This window comes from Psammomys obesus, unplaced genomic scaffold (assembly GCF_907164565.1).
Source record: "Psammomys obesus unplaced genomic scaffold, mPsaObe1.curated_primary_1811, whole genome shotgun sequence".
NCBI lineage: Eukaryota > Metazoa > Chordata > Mammalia > Rodentia > Muridae > Psammomys > Psammomys obesus.
In genome coordinates, this window is record NW_026585504.1 from 6,400,198 (window position 1) to 6,417,323 (window position 17,126).

The 17,126-nt window shown below is 42.8% G+C and overlaps 1 protein-coding gene across 1 annotated transcript in view; it reads right to left on the reverse strand.

Annotated features, from left to right (window-relative positions):
* Nucleotides 1-17,126, reverse strand: part of Tmc2 (transmembrane channel like 2) — a 64,842-nt gene that overhangs the window by 33,292 nt on the left and 14,424 nt on the right. The window contains exons 4-6 of the mRNA XM_055604826.1: nucleotides 14,673-14,763; nucleotides 2,325-2,406; nucleotides 1,888-1,994 (exon numbers count right to left, since the gene is read on the reverse strand). Coding sequence (XP_055460801.1) covers nucleotides 1,888-1,994; nucleotides 2,325-2,406; nucleotides 14,673-14,763 — 280 coding nt within the window. The remainder of the gene's footprint in view (nucleotides 1-1,887; nucleotides 1,995-2,324; nucleotides 2,407-14,672; nucleotides 14,764-17,126) is intronic.

Sequence of the window (17,126 nt, forward strand, 5' to 3'; positions counted from 1 at the left end):
AGAGTCTTTTATATAAAGCCGGGTACTATTTGGTAGAATACATGGATGGATTTGGGGGGCTTCTACAGTGATATTACTTGTAGATAAATTATATTTTTAGTACAAAATATTCAATATTTTGACCTATTGGCTAAAGTATAAATTTTTACAAATATTGACAAATACTAAAGATAAAGACATAGGATGCTTCTCTTGGGTTTTATAGCATTGGTTTTGGTATTTCGCTACATGAAATTACTTTTTAGAGGTTTATGATTTCAGATCTGTCTCTTTCTCCCCAACCCCTGACCAGTTCTCCCTGGATCTTGTAGTCCTGACTGGCCTAGAATTCCTGCCTTTGTCTCCCAAGGTCTGATATTACTGGTATTGTGTTATTCAAAGTCTTCTGTTTTCGTTTGTTTGTTTTTGTTTTTTTTGTTAAGTTGTAATTTATAATATTATTAAGAAACACATTACACATAAAGTAGCAAAATAACACATAAGCACAGTCAGTCATAATAATGAAACTTAACTACTTTTTATCTAGCTGTCATCAAGCTTTTAAAACTCCCCCCAAAAATGGGCTTATGGGCCTGGAGAGATGGCTCAGAAGTTAAGAGCACTGGCTGTTCTTTGAAAGGTCCTGAGTTCAATTCCTTGCAACCACATAGTGACTCATAACCATCTGTGATGAGATCTGGCACCCTCTTCTGGCCTGCAGGCAGAATGATGTATAAATAATAAAACTTTATTTTATTATTAAAAAAAAAATGGGCCTATGGAGATGGCTCAGTGGGTAAGAGCGCTTGCTGTGCAAGCGTGAGGAGCTGAGTTAGCTGGGTGCCCCAGCACCCAAGCAGAAAGTTGGGTATGGCCTCAGGTGCACATAACCTCAGTGGTGGGGGGGGGGGGAGAGTTGAGGGGCAGACGGGAGGGTCACTAGGCTTGCTGTCTACCAACCTAACTCCAGGTCCATGAGGAGAAGCTGCCTGTGTCTGCCTGTTTGCTCGCTCTGTCAGAGTCTCACTGTGTGGCCCTGACTGGTCTGCAGCTTGCTGTGGAGATCAGTCTGGCTTTGAACTCAAGGAGATGTGCCTGCCTCTGCCTCTGCCTCCCAAGAGCGGGGATTGAAGGCGTGTGCCACTGTGCCTGTTTGACAGACTCTGTGTCCAGAGAACACGCTGCAAAGTGACATAGATCAGGGACTCATGTCTTCCTCTGGCCCATGTACATGTGCACAGACACACATACTTGTACACACATGTGATCCTGAAATGCAACATATCCCTGACACACTAAAAACAAAAGCAACAAGACTTTGTAAATCTCCAGAATTATACCCTCCTCCACCTCAGGAGAGCTCATTTCCCAACCATTTTCTTGTTTTTTTTTTTTCTTTTAATTTATTTACATTTTGCTTAGTTTTACCTGTTTTTCTTTTTCCCCAAGAATGAAAGGAAATTTTTTTTTCTAAAATTATGCAACGTGTGTATATGTGTGTGTGTGTGTAACTGTAACAAGTTCCTAAGATAGCTCAGGAAGAGGGATCTTAACTTTTCACTCATTTCAAGTACAAATGAAAGGCAGAAAATGTGTTGTCAGTTTCTTAATTCAGAACCCTAAGTATGCTGGTTCCATGCTTAGTGCTGAACAACCAGGGCAATTGACATGAGCACTGAATTTAAACAGAGCTGTGACAGTGGTGCTTATAATTCAGGCATTGGGAGGAAGGAGGGGGGCAGGTGAGCCTGAGGGCAGTTTGGATTCCATAGCAATACCTTATCTCCAAAAAACCTGTTTTTTTTTTTTTGAAAGAATGACAGAGTATAGTAAAGAAAAATAGAGTATTTGGAAAGTATGAATTACGATACTGGCAACACTATCTGAAGACATGGGAACTGTTTTTACCTCTGGGATGATGACTAGACCAAATATCAAGCCGAAGAGGACGAGGTTCACTCCATACATCCATCGGAGAAAGATGAAGTACGAGGCCACTGAAGAACCGAAGTGACCTGGAGGGGAAAAGACGGCACCGTGAAATGTGTCAGCGAAGAAACTGACTCTGCCTGTATGAGCGTGGTTTTCACATCAGTCTATCAAATAATCATCCAGGGATGTTTTCTTATTCCGGAAGAGCAGCCCAGAACTCTGAGGCAATCGAGCCTCCTGAGCTCTGTCCCCAGAGAGTGAGGAATCTGCACTTGAATCTGGCTCCTGTGCTCTCCCGGTGCCCACCTTTCTTGATGCAACGTCATCTATAAAATGACCTAACCAGAACCCATGCCCTGGGCAGACTTCTCTGAGGAAACCAGTTAAAAAAACAGCGACGCCATAATACTGACTTTCAATGTCCTTGATCTTCATCTCCCAGGGAATACACTGAGTCTTGAAATTATCAAAGTCCCTCTTAAATTTGACCCATTTCTGAAATGAAACAGATAAAACCCTCAGTCACCAACATGTTAACCTTAAGCACCAAGGGGGAACAGTCAGGTCGTGGGAGATGCTGAGGGTGTGTGTGTGTGTGTGTGTGTGTGTGTGTGTGTGTGTGTGTGTAAATGTTGAGGTTTGGAGCAAAGAAAGGAATGGGGCATGGACGCAGAGGCCGGAGAGCCTGGCAACAGTAGGGGACGGCGCTGGGAGAAGCAGGACAATGGCAGTGGGGTGTGTGTCGGGTCAGGGGGTATTTGCGGAAGCCAGGGTTGCAGCATATTGCCTGTCTGTAGTGCAGAAGACAATTTTGATACAAATTTTAAAATTCGGTGTGCATTTTCGCGGTCCCCTGACACAACTTTCTTCGTGTTAAAACAAAATCAAGGAGAAAGGGACCTCACAATTCACGTTCAGCAGGAGGCAAGAGCTTCAGTTTGCTGGAAGCGTTGCTAAGCTGAGAGATCTCCCCTAATCCTGCTCATCCTTTTCTGGGGCAATCACTCCCCTTGCGGGGCTGAAGAGAGGTGGGAAACATTTCCTCCTTCCCTGCTATAGTCTGAAGCCTGAATGTCCCCCCAAAGGTACATATGCTCAAGATTTGTTCCCAGAGGGGTGCTACAGAGGGATGGTGGAAATTTTAGGTCATGGAGTCTAGTGGGAGGTCTTTAGTTCATTTAGTTATCTGCTCAAAGTGGAGAGTGAGACCCTAGTCCCCTTTTCCTGCTCCAGTTTTCATCTTTTTTCCCTTTCTCACTCCCTTTCTGAGACAGCTTCTTGCTGTGATCCCAGGCTGCCTGAACTCAGTGTTCTCCTGCTTCAGCCTCCCGAGTGCTGGGCTTACAGACCGGCGTCAGCACATCTGGCCTTTTCTCTCTCTGTTTCCTGGATGTGAGGTATGTAGTATTGCTTTGCTGTGTGATCTATGGGCCCAAAGCAACAGTGTTACTCAAGGTTAGGGAACAATCAGTGTGAACCCAAATATTCTCCCCTCTTTCTGAGCAGATTATCTCAGAAATGTGGTTACAGTTACACACACACACACACACACACACACACACACACACACACACTTCTGTCTATAGATAACTCAGTGGACCAGAATATCACCTAACAGATTTATAGGAAATAGCAACCCCCCTTATATATAACACACATGGCCTCATCTCACCACTGAAAAGATACAGGCTGATGGCTGGATTAATAACTATATGTTCTGCTTTTCTTGCAGACAGGAGGCTGTTCCGCAACAGTCATCTGAGTGGCTTCCCACAGCAACCGATGAAAACAGATACAGAGGGCTGCCTTGCCTGGCCTCAGGGGATGAAGGGATGCATAGACCTGATGAGACTTGAGATGCTGGGGAAGGTTAATATGGAGGGAGAGGGGCTTTCCTTTTCTGAGGGGGAAGGGAGAGGGGAAAGAGGAAAAGTGAGGAAGACTGGAAGGAGGGGTGGGAGGGGTCACTCTTGAATGCAAAGTAAATAAACTAATATTTTTTTTAAAAAAAAGAAAGTTAAAAAAGAAAAAGAACACAGATACAGAGACACACTCAGAGAATCTTATGGAAGAGAGGGAAGAAGGATTGAAAGAGCCAGAGAGGTCAAAGGACACCACAAGAAAACCTACAAAATTAACTAACTCAGACCCATAGGGGCTTACAGAGACTGACCTACCAACCAGAGAGTATCTATGAGATGGTTCTAGTCCTCCACTCCCCATGAGTAACAGATGTACAGCTTGGTCCTCATCTGGGACCTCTAAACAGCAAGAGCAGGGGCTGCCTCTGGCTTTGATGCCTGCCTTTGGATCCCTTTCCCCTAACTGGACTGCCTTGTCCAGCCTCAATAAAAGAGCTGAGCCTAGTCCTACTTGATATGCCAAAGCAGGTTGATATCCATGGGAGGTATCGCCTTCTATGAGAAGAAAGGGAGGAGAGGGGAAAAGGGGGGAGAAGATGAAGGGAGGTGAGAGGGAGGGACTGGGAGGAGAGGAGGGAGGGAACTTCTTACTGGAATGTAAGGTAAATTAATAAGCTAATTAATTAATTAATTAAAACACTGTATGTTAGGGGCTAGAGAGATGGCTGGAGAGATGTCTGTTCTTCCGGAAGGCCTGAGCTCAATTTCCAGCAACCACATGGTGGCTCACAACAATCTGTAATGAGATCTGGTACCTTTTTCTGGGGTGCATAAAAACAGAGCACTCATATACATAAAATTAGCAAATAAATTTTTAAAAAACCCCGTATGTTGTTTACAAGAAACGCACTTAGCTGACAAAGATACAAAGCAAAACAAAAATCTATGGAAGGATGCAAAATAAATGAGCAGGCAAAAAATAAAGCATAAAGAAGCAGGCTCAGCCACCCTTACATCAGACAAACCAAACTTCAAACCAAAGCTAATTAGGAGAGATGAAGAGGACACTACACATTAAAAGGAACAGTTCAACATTAAAAGGCAAAACAGGCCACATAGGCCCTGACACAGTAACAGTGGAGGACGGCAGTACTCTACTCTGATACTTAGGGCTTCTAAACAAGAAACAAATAAACTTCAGAACTGAAGTATACTTTGGATGAACTGGACTTAACAGACATATGTAGGATATTCTACTTAATTGATAGAGAATACACTTTTTTTTCCCTTAAGCAGCACATTGAAGTTCCTCCAAAACTGATCATATCAGAGGCCACAAATCAAGTCTAAACAAATTAAAAAAAGAGAGAGATAATGTGTCTTATCAAGCCATAGTGGAATAAAACTAGAAATCTATATAAGAAAAACTACAGAAACCACAAAAAAAGTTGTTGGAGACTAAAAGACATGTTTTGAATGAATAGTGGGTCATCCAAAAAAAATCAGAGAGGAAATTTAAAAATTCTGGAGACAAATTATAATGAAAACATATTCTATCAGAACCTCTGGGACACAACCACAACAGTCCTAGGAAGAAAGTTTATAGCAAATTAGTGCTTATATTTAAAAATATGAGTGCTGGATATAGGGGCACATGCTTTTAATCCTAGCAGTCAGGGAGCAGAGGCTGGTGGATCTCCAAATTCAAGGCCAGCCTACTCTACAGAGTGAGTTGCAGGACATCCGGGCTACACAGAGAAACCATGTCTTGAAAAACAGAAGCAACAACAACAAAACAACAAAATCTGAGAGTTGTCAAATAATCAACCAAATGATGCTCTTTAAAGGTTCTCAAAACAGAAGCAGCTAATTCTAAAATATCAAGAAATAATAAAGATTAAAGAAGAAGTTAATAAAATATAGATTGAAAGAACACTACACAAAATCAAGCAAGAGTTCACTTTTTGAAAAAAGTTAATAACATTGACAAACTTCTGAGCTGGAGAGATGGCTCTGTGGTTAAGAGCATGCTCTGTGAGGCAAAAGTTTCTGGTTTCTTAAGAAATGCAATTGTGTTGTATGAATAGGTTTTTGTTTTGCTCCCAAGTATGGAATGTGGGAATGTTGTGTCGTGTCCTGTCTGCTGCCGTTTGCCTGTTGTTTTTTGAGACAAAGTGTAGCTTGGCTGGCCTGGAACTCCTCTGTAGGCCAGCCTGGCCTTGAATTCACAGAGATCCTTCTGCCTCTGTCTTCTGAGTGCTCAGATTCAAGATATGAGCCACCATCACCAGGCTAAATATATTATTAAAGGTTGTAGTGTACCAAATCAATATAAAAACCAGTAACCTTCATATATCAGCAATGAATTTTAGAGAAAGGAATTAGGAAAAATGCTCCATTCAAAGCAACACCGAAAATAGTAAGTATTTAAAAATATAGATAACTAAAGAAGAGAAAGCCCTCGGTGACGACCCCAGTGCAAACCTAACGTAGCTGCAGCTATGCAGTGTGACAGGCAAAGTAACAAAGGTACCAAAAATATGGTGCTGCAAAAACTGGAATCCACACGTAGAATGAAACTATCTCCTCCCTCACCCCGTACAAAAATCATTGCCAGGTGGATCAAAGACCTCGGTATACAGCCAAGAAGGCTGAAACTCTGGAGAGAAGCAGGGAAAACATTTCAAGAAGTAGCCATAGGTAAAGAAGCCATAGGCTTCTGGCTAAAACTCTTGCTACTGAGAAAATAATGCCAGCAACTGACAGATAGGCCCTCCTGAAATCAAAAGCCATCTCCATGGCCAATGAACCAAGTTGTCAATGGCAGAGATACCATAGGACAGGAGATCTTTGCGGTTATACATCTGACAGAGACTTAATCACTAGAATAGACAAACAACAACAAGAAATCCAGCAGCTCAATAAAGACAACTGGCTGAGTGTGTGTGGTGGTGTGTGTCTCTGATCCCAGTACCTGAGAGGCAGAGACGGGAAGATCTTTGTGAGTTTGAGGCCTACCTGTTCTACTATCAAGTTCTAGAAGGCCTGCATAGAGAGACCTTATCTCAAAGAAAAAAAAAAAGACTAATGAAATAAATCAAGAATTTTCAAAAGACGAAACACAAATGACCAAAAAAAAAAAAAAAAAAAAGCACATAAGAAAATGTCCAGCCATCGGGGAAATGCAAATTAACACCATATTGTCTTCATGCCACCTCAGTCAGAATGGCAGTCATTAAGAAAACAATGACAGCAAACGCTGGTGAGGATGTGAGCCAAGGGGAAGCCTTGTGCATGTCTTGAATATGAACTAATCCACGTACTATGGAAATCCATATAAAGGTTTCTAAAAAACCTACCATATCGCTCTTAGGTGTTTACTCAACAGATTTGAAGTTAATATATCGTAGAGATATTTGGACATCAACGGTATTGCAGCTCTGTTCACAACAGTAAAGTCATGGAACCAAGCTAAGTGTCCAAGAACAGAGAGATGAATAAAGAAAGTGTGGTATACGGACAATGGAAGTGTTTTCAGGCACAATTAACAAAGTTTGGTGATAATCATACCAAGTGAGTTTGGCCAGTTTTAGAAAGACAAATGTGGTGCTTATCTCCCGTGTGGTTGCTGCTGGACTTTTCATATAGATATGTAAAACCATATATATATATATATATATATATATATATATATATATATATATATACACACACACACACACACACACACACACACACACACACACACACACATTGGTACATTGGTGCATATAGTACACATACATTGGTATATATATGTACATATATATGTGACATGAAAGTAGAAGTGGAACTGTTTAGAGAAACAAAGAGGATTAATGGGACAGGGTAGAGCTGAGAAAGGGGCAGGGAAGGAGACATGCTCTCAGTTTACAATATATATTCCCACAAAATATTCTTATGTAACAGTGACTCGTGCAATGAACATATTCAATGAGATACTAACAAATGAGACAATAAAAACGAAATCTCTAAAACAAGAAGGGCAAAGACGAAACAGCAGGGGCTAGCGATGTGGTTCAGTCTGTAAATTCTTGCCTGGTGTTGCTGTTTGAATGTGACTGTTCTCCATAGGACTGCCTGTTTAAGTACCCGGTCCTCAGGCAGTGTGAGGGAAGACTGTGGAACCCTCAGGAGGTGCAGCCTCTCTGGAGGAAGCGGGTTCCTGGCGTCAGGCCCTGAGCCTTTATCGCCAAGCCCCTCCTCTTCTTTATTCTGATTCCTGACCGGCTGTTTCAAGCTCCAACTGCTAGGCTTCCCTGCCACGTGGAATTGTGTCTGGTTACTTCGAACCGAAGTAGACCCCTCTAGCTAAAATGTCAGAGTAATACTCTAAATGTAATACTCTAAATGTAATACTCTAAAATGTCAGAGTATTTTACTACACCAGCAGGAAAATAAACCGGGACACGTAGGTTCATGCTTGTAATCTCTGCATTCTGGAAGAAGAAGCAGGAGGAATGCAGTTCAAGGGCAGCCTGGGCTACATGCAACACTGTCACAAACAAACAAACAAATGAAACCAAAATCCATCACAGAGAATTGTAAGCTCAGAAGTGGTGGGAAGCAGATCCCAAGACAATATTCTTTAAAAATTACTTATTTTTTTTTATCTTATGTATTATGTGTTTTGTTTGCATGTGCAAAAGTGCAACACAGTCATGCTGTGTCCACAGAGTCCAGAAGAGGTCATCAGATCCCCAGAGGGTTGTGAGTCATCTGATGTGGGTGCTGGGAACTGAATCTGGGTTCTTTGTAACAGCAGCAAGTACTCTTCATGGCTGAGCTATCTCTCTAGCCCAGGCTTGGATTCTTTTTTTTGTTTTGTTTTTGTTTTTTTGAGACAGGGTTTCTCTGTAGCTGTCCTGAACTCATTCTGTAGACCAGGCTGGCCTTGAACTCACAGAGATCCTCCTGCCTCTGCCTCTCAGAGTGCTGGGAATAGAGGCGTGTGCCAACACACCTGACTCAGGCTCTGACTCTTTTGTAAGATGGTGTTGTGAAGGCATTGGCATGTTTCCCTTGCAAAGCTAGTGAAGGATGGCTGTGAAGGAACCAGGCAGGGTTTGACAATAGGGTTATTACCACCTGTTAGAAGACGGAGACGGTCGCACAGAGGGGTCCGTAAGCAATGTCCTGCTTGGTGAGAATGTCTTATTTGGAGGGATGCAGGGAGAGGTGATGATGGATCCAGGCTGCTGCAGCCCTCCGCCTTCATCCACCTTCCAAAGTTCTGACTCTGTGCTCCGAAACAATCCTAAGCTTATCTGTTGTCAGCGTAGGTCTGCCACACAGGGCTCTCGATGCTCATCTGGGCTGAGTGTATTTTGGCTTTAATTTCCATGTAACTAAATCAACCAAACAACAAAAGCCAGACCAACACCAACAAGCAAAAGACAACTGATCCAGACTTGGAGTTTTTTGGTTCTTGTGTCAGTAATTATGTGTCTTGTACATTAGTAATACATCTGGTCTTATTTGACAGTCTTAGAAACTTAGCTGCTGGAGTTCCAGCCTACCCTGACTTCCTTGGCAACCACCATAGAGCACCTCAAAGTTTTGAGTATCTTGTACGGAAAATGCTCTGGAACTAGGCAGAGGCAGAGAAGGAAGCTGGGCATTGAAGTTTGTGTGTGCACTCGTACCCACCCCCAACACACGCAGATAACATACGTGTATAGAGATACATACACACATACAAAAATTCAGATTAGAGGTCAGCATGATGGCTCAGGGGCAAAGGTGCCTTTCACGAAGCCTGATGACCTCAGTTCCATTCCCAAGGACACTCATGGTAAAAGGAAAGAATCAGCTCTTTCAAGTTGTTTTTTGACCTTTATAGGTACACTGTGGTGCACCCCCCCCCAAAAAAAAAAAAACCCTACAAACAGATAAATAAAGAAACGTAAACAAGATTTAAAATTCAGATCAATCTTAAGAAAACTCCTAGAAAGGCCATAAATAAAATGCCATAAAAGCTAATGTGTTTGTGAGGTTAAAATTAATCTACCGTGACTGATGGTTAAGCCAGTAATAACAGGGAAGTTTTCTTAGCAGAAAGGGAAAGCTATTTAATACAATTCTACTATTTATTTTCAACAAAACAAAAATCTTATTTAACTATAACTAGAGAATAGTTTTTGATTATGAGAAAGTTTGCTTCAGGCTGACAATGTTCATAAACTTTGTGTGAAACAGTGAAATTACTCTCATTAAAGTGATAAGCAGACATAGAGACCTATGCCAGTTGAAATCTCTGGAGAACCATGGAACTACATTTCCAGGTCAGAATGGCATACACACATTTAGAGGAGTTGAGCAGAAATGCTTTCCCCTGCTGTGCTGGTTAGTCTTTGCTTTTTTCTTTTCTTTCTCTTCTTTCTTTCTCTTCTTTCTTTCTTTCTTTCTTTCTTTCTTTCTTTCTTTCTTTCTTTCTTTCTTTCTTTCTTTCTCTCTCTCTCTCTCTCTTTCTATCCTGATTGCAGCCTCTCCTCCCTCCTCTCCTCCCCACCATTCCCCTCTCCTTTTCCCTTCAGAGAAGGAGAAGCTTCTGCCTTGGTATGTCAAGCTGAGGAAGAACTAGGCACTTCTCCTATTAAGGCTAGACAAGGCAGCCCAGTTAGGAGAAAGGGATCCAAAGGCAAGCAACAGAGTCAGAGACAACCTCTGCTCCGGTCGTTATATAAGAATCAAGTTGCACATCTGTTAACACATGTGTAGAGGGCCTAGGTTCATCTCATGTATGCTCTCTGGTTGGTGGTTCGGGTTCTGTGAGTCCCTGTGGGCTTAAGTTAGTTGATTCTGTAGGTTTTCTTGTGGTGTCCTTGGCCTCTCTGGCCTCTTCAATCCTTCCTCCTCCTCTTCCACAAGATTCCCCAAGCTCCACCTAATGTTTGGCTCTAGGTCCCTGCATCTGTTTTCATCAGCTGCTGGGTAGAGCCTCTCAGAGGATACTTAAACTAGGCTCCTGTCTGCAAGGATAGCAGAATATCATTAATAGCGTCAGTGGTTGGCTCTCTCTCCTGGGGTGGGTCTCAGGTTGGGCCAGTCATTGGTTGGCCATTCCCCCAATTTCTGCTCCATCTTTCTCCCTGCTCCTCTTGTAGGCAGGACAAATTTTGGGTCGCAGGTTTTGTGGGTGGGTTATTGTCCCTATCCTTCCATTGTGGCCATTTCAGGTTCGATATCCCCTGTTAATAGGAGTCTTTGTGCTGGCTAGTTTTATGTCAGTTTATGTCAATGAGTTGACATAGAACTAGAGTCACAAACTAGAGTCATCGAGAGGAAGGAATATGAGAACTGAGATAACACCTCTATAATATTGAGTTAGAGTCAAAGCCTGTAGGGCGTTTTCTTTTTTCTTTCCTTTTTCTCATTTATTTATTTAACCTTTTTACATCCTGATCCCATCCCCTCTCTCCTCTCCACCCAGTCCCACCCTCCCACCCATCCCGTACCTCCCTCTCCTTTTTCTCAGAGAAGGGGAGGCCCTTACAGGGTACTAACCCAGCCTGGCACCTCAAGTCACAGCACGACTAAGCACATTCTCTTCTGTTGGGGCCAGACAAGGCAGCCCAGGCAGGAGAAGTGGATCTATTAGGGCATTTCCTTAATTAGGAATTCCCATGGGAGAGCCCAGCCCATTGGAGTGGTGCCACCCCTGGGCTGGTGGTCCTCCGTGCTGTAAGAAAGCAGGCTGAGCAAGCCATGAAGAGTAAGCCTCACACTCCTCCATGGCCACTGTACCAGCTCCTGCCTCCACGTTTGAGTGCCTTAGCTTTCCTCCGTGGACTGTGACTTGGGATATGTAAGCCAAACGAATCCTTTCATGGTGTTTCATCACAGCCACAGTAAACCCAACTAACACAGAAATTGTTACTAGGCTCATGGAATGTTGCTGTGACGGACCTGACCATGTTCTTTGGGGAGGATTGTGGAAGGACTTTGGAACTTTGGGCTAGAAAAGTCCATTGAGTGTTCAAAGCTTGGTGAGCTATACTGTGGAACCTTGGAAGACAAGTGTGTTGAGAGAGAGAGGCCTGGCTTGTGAACTTTCAAGAGGAAGTTTGAGAGTCACCTAAAGACTCATTCAGGGATGGTGCTTATTTTGAATTAAGAATCTGTGGTTTTGGTCAGTTGGAGCTGAAGAGAATCAGCCATGATTAACAAAAACCAGCACCACTGAAATAAAACCTTTGCTTTACTCCAACAACTGATCCTGGTTAGCTGAGGAATTAGTGTTAATTAAGAAGAGACCAGCAGCACTGAGGTGAAACCTGGAAAGTCTTCCCTCAGAGTTAGTAGACAGAAGTTGTGTTCCTGAGTGGCCCAAGGTTGTATCTTGTGCTGGCACCTGAACTTGGTAGTTTAAGAGTCCGATGGGTGGTATTGGTTTGGAAGGCATGAAAGGGTCATGGACAGCAGCTGAGGCTTGGCAGGGCTGCAGTCCCTGAAGAGAGGCTATTGGTAAAAGTGCAGCTCAGTTGCAGCAAGAGACCCCAGGATTTTGGAGATGACCACCAAAATCAGTAGCAGCAGTGGGGCAGAGCTGACTGAATTCAGGAGACAAGCCGTGTAGGCTGTAGAGGAGGATCCAGAGAAGTGACTCAAGCCTCTTGGCGGATCCAAAAAGATCTGGTGTGGACATTAGACTGTGGATGCTGAGTTATTTACACAGTTAAAGTGTGGTTTTGCTTTGTTCAGATTGTGTCTGTGCCTTGGTTTCTTTTCTCCTGAAGTAACAAAGTATTTAACTTTTTTTATTTTACAGGAGCCCACAGTGGAGAGACTTTGAACTTTTAAAGAGATTGAATTTTAAAAGAGACTTTGGATTTTTAAAGAGACTGAATTCTAAGATGGGTGTGGTGGTACACTCCTGTAATCCCAGCACTTGGGGAAACATAGGCAAGCGGATCTCTGTGAGTTCAAGGCTAGCCTAATTTACAAAGCAAGTCCAGGACAGCCAAGGTGACACAGAGAAACCCTGTCTTGAAAAACAAAAACAAAAACAAACAAACAAACAAAAAGACTGAATTCAAAAGTGTTTGAATTTGTAAAGACTGTGGGACTTTTTAAGTTAGTGAAATACTTTATAAAGTGATGTAGATACTAATTTGTAGTCAGGGATAAGTGAGAAAGAAAGTGTGTTACTTAGCAGTGATGAGTTGTCTGTCAAGCTGATAAGGGATCAACTATGTGGGTTAGTTTTATACTAACTTGGCGCAAGCTAAAGTCATGTGCGAGGAGGGAACCTAAGTTGGAAACATACTTCCATAAGATAGCAACCTTAACTAAGACACAAACATAATCAAATGAAACTGATTAAGAAGACAATAAGAGAACACAAAAATTAGTGGTAGAATGCTTGCCAGTCATGTCTGAGGCTCTGCGCTCCATCTCCAGCAACACACACACACACACACACACACACACACACACACACGAACTAGATATAAAATTGATACACAAACCTCCACTTTTCCACAGACCTTAATAACTAGCTGTTATATAAATAGAAATTATACCATTCACAAATGCAACTAAAATATAAACTATGTAGAAACAGACTTATAACATGGAAAAATCTATATGACAAATTTTACTTAAAGATATAAAAACAAAGCTTGAGAAACATAGTATTCTAGATGCAAAGAAGAAATACATCATCTCAAACCAAGGATTTAAAATAATTTCACACATGTATAACTTAACTGAACTTATAGATGATGGCTGCCTGAGGCTGGGGAGGCCAGGGGTTGGAGAGGAGAGAGAGATGTTGAAAGGTTAATCAGTGGGCACCTGGTTAAACAGAAGCAAGGTATCTGGAGTGCAGATTGCATAGCAAAGAGATTGTAGACACCAGCGTTCTGTGTGTGTCACACAGAACAGAAATTGGACAGTTTTCACCGTAAAGAAATTATATATGCTAGAGATGGTAGATTTATTTAATCTGGTTTAAAGGGCATATAATGTATACATGCATGAACTATTACCCCATTTAAGCCACACTGTTGAAATTTGGCAAAATGATTTTAAGAATAAATGTGGAATCATAAGGAAGAAAAAAGTTTTTTTTTTTTAAAAGAAAACAATGATAAAGGGAGAAAGCTAGAGCTGTTGTGATGTCAAATGATTATTCGTAATAAAAGCCCAAAGCTGGGCGAAATGGCTCACGCCTGTAATCCCAGTGCTCAGGGAGGCAGAGGCAAATGGATCTCTGTGAGTTGGAGGGCAGCCTGGTCTACAAAGTGAGTCCAGGACAGCCAGGGCTACAAAGAAAAACCCTGTCTTGAAAAACAAACAAACAAACAAACAAACAAACAAACAAACAAATGCACGCCCCAAGACTTCATGTAGGAACTAAATGAATGAGGAATCACAGCTTTCAAATCAGAGGTAATTAACTTCAAAAAAGAAAGAATACTCCACTAAGACCCACATAAAACACCAGGTACTTGAAGCAGGTTCTATCACAGCTCAATGAAGCGGAGCTGCCCCACCCCTTCGGGGACATATCATTCACATAAGCCTGATGACTCAACAGCCTGGCTTCGTTTTCACCAAGTCAAGATGTTTTGACTTAAGTGCTGGAAACCAAAATAGATTCCAGCGATTTTTAATATCACTCATTCTGTGAGTTTATTTACTGAAGAAGAAACCAATCTCATACACAACCGAAGCCCCACAGGTAAGGGGGGATTAAGTGGCAAGAGGTAGCTGGCTTCCATCTCTGGAGGACTCAGAACGGTCTACTGGATCTCACATTCAGAGTTTGACACCAATGGTCAGTCTGGCAGGTGTCTGTGTTGGTCCCCGTGTCCTCATGCTGAGCGGACTCTCCCGCAGTCTGCTCACACATACCTTAGCCATCAGCATCCTGTAGGCGTAGAGGTGTTTGCCCTTCCCTCTCCCCAAGGCTCCTTCGTACTGCTCCACAAACGCTTGGGCTTCCCTGGTCAGGGGGAAAAAGCAGGAGGTGAGGAGACACAGGAATTAAATCAGAAATCTAAATGGTGAGGCTGAAAGCCTTACACATTTATGTCCTTAGTTGGAAGGTCAATTTTAAGAATCAGAGTATTTTGTCAACTGGACTTTCCCTAATGCCACCAACGCCAGGCATAGAGTAGATAATGATAGGCAGAATTTTGTCATCGCTGTCCAAGACGTTAAAACAGGGAGGTTCAGCCGATGGTGGTGACACACACCTTTAATCCCAGCATTCGGGAGGCAGAGGCAGGTGGATTTCCGTGAATTCTGAGCCAGCCAGGTCTACAGAATGAGTTCCAGGACAGCCAGAATTATACAGAGAAACTCTGTCTTGACAATGCCCCCCACACACACAAAAAAGAGGAGGTTCACAGGGCATAATGGCATGAGCCTTTAACCCCAGAATTCAGGAAGTAGAGAAATTCAAATCTCTGTGAGTTCCAGGCCATTCAGGGCTACACAGAAAGAGAGCCTGTCTCAATAGGCTCTCAAAAATAACAAATAGATGACAGATAGATAGATAGATAGATAGATAGATAGATAGATAGATAGATAGATAGACAGACAGACAACGAGCAAGAGAGAAGTGGAATTAGAGCGTAGAAGTCAGAGAGACTAAAAGCAGCTTAACTCTGTTTTTATTTTTTAATTGTGGATATGTATGCACACACGGATGTAAGTATGCTACTGTGCATCTGTGGAGGTCAGAGGACAAGTTCTGGGAGTCCGTTCTCTCCATCTGCTATGGGTTCTGGGGATCTAATTCGGGGTGTCAGGCTTGTGTGGCAAGCACGTTTACCAGCTGAGACATCCTATCACTCTACAGAGTTTTAATTGTAATGGAAATGTTGTGGTTTGAAGCTGAAATGACCCCTACAAGTTTTGAGTGCTTGTTCCCTGGCTCATGGTGCTGTTCCTGGAAACTGTAGTCATTAAGAGATGGAGCCTGGTTGACTGAAGTAGGTCTGAAGGGGCAGGCTCTAAGTGTTATATCTACCCCCTTGTTCCAGCTTGCTTTCTCTGTTTCCTGCTTTGTTTTAATATGGCTCCTGCTGTCATGAACTCTGCTCTGCCTTTTTTGCTATGATAAACTAATGCCTCTGAAACTGTGAGCCAGAATAAACCTTTTTCTATTACGTAGTTGCTTCTAGCTAACCCCCACACCTGCTGAGACTTGATCCTCTGGCCTTCTTCCTGATAGGCAAGTATTCTACTATCATGCTATGCTCTCAGAGCCAGTTCAGGTCATTTTCTAAGACACCAGTCTCCTGATGAAGCAAGAACCACCTGACTATGATCAAAGTAACATCCTCAGCTCAGAGGCACTAGACAGTCTATGCCAATAACACCTCCCACCTTGTAGCATTGTTAATGATGTCCGTATGCTTCTCTGATTCATCTTTATTCCCCAAACCCATCTTTCAGGACTCAGCATAGTATCTGGCACAAAAGATGTTCAAGCTTTAATAAAAACAACAACTACTGTTTACTAAGTCTGTGTAGGGCACTTGATATTATTTTGAATTTGTGAAACAGTCCATGAAGTATGTATTTCCCCCACTTTACGAATGAGGAATGTGAAGCTGAAAGGCTAGTTTGAGTGGCTAGGGAGCCAGTAAAAAACAAAACAAAACAAAACAAAACAAAACAAAACAAAACAAAACAAAAAAACCACATTTGGATGGAGCAGGGGCAATGACTCAGGTTTGCTCTGTTTTGCTGTCATTGTTCTTGCATCTTGCCATCCTTCTGAGATCGTCTCTAGCCACTGTGCTTGGGCAGCTAGCGTCATGAGTGTGTCAGAGGCTGCTGCCCATAGCACTGCTTCTGAAAAAGAGGAGGCAGTCTCCAGGAATGCTGGCTGCGGTTGCATGCTGTGTGAGAATGGCCCCATAGGTTCGTGTGTTCGAATACCTGGTCCCTACTTGATGAAATTATATGGGAAGAATTAGAAGGTGGGGCCTTGTTGGAGGAGGTGTGTTGCTGGGTGACCTGTGTCACTGGGTGGGGTGGGGGTGGGCTTTGAGGTTTCAAAAGAATTGCGCCATACCCACTGTGTTCTCTGCCTCCTGCTTGTGCTTCAAGATGTGAGCGCTCAACTGCTGGGCTGGACACCTGCTGCTTGCTACCTCTGCAACGATGTCGGAAACTCTAACTCTCTGAAACCATGAGCCTCAAATAAACTTTCTTTTACAAGGTGCCTTGGTCATGCATGGCGTCTTATCGCAGCAATAGAAAAGTAACTAAGTTAGAGACCTCACTGCCCGATGAGTCATACAGCAGGCAAGGGGGTGCATCCTACAATGTCTGGTAATTCTGGAGAAGTAA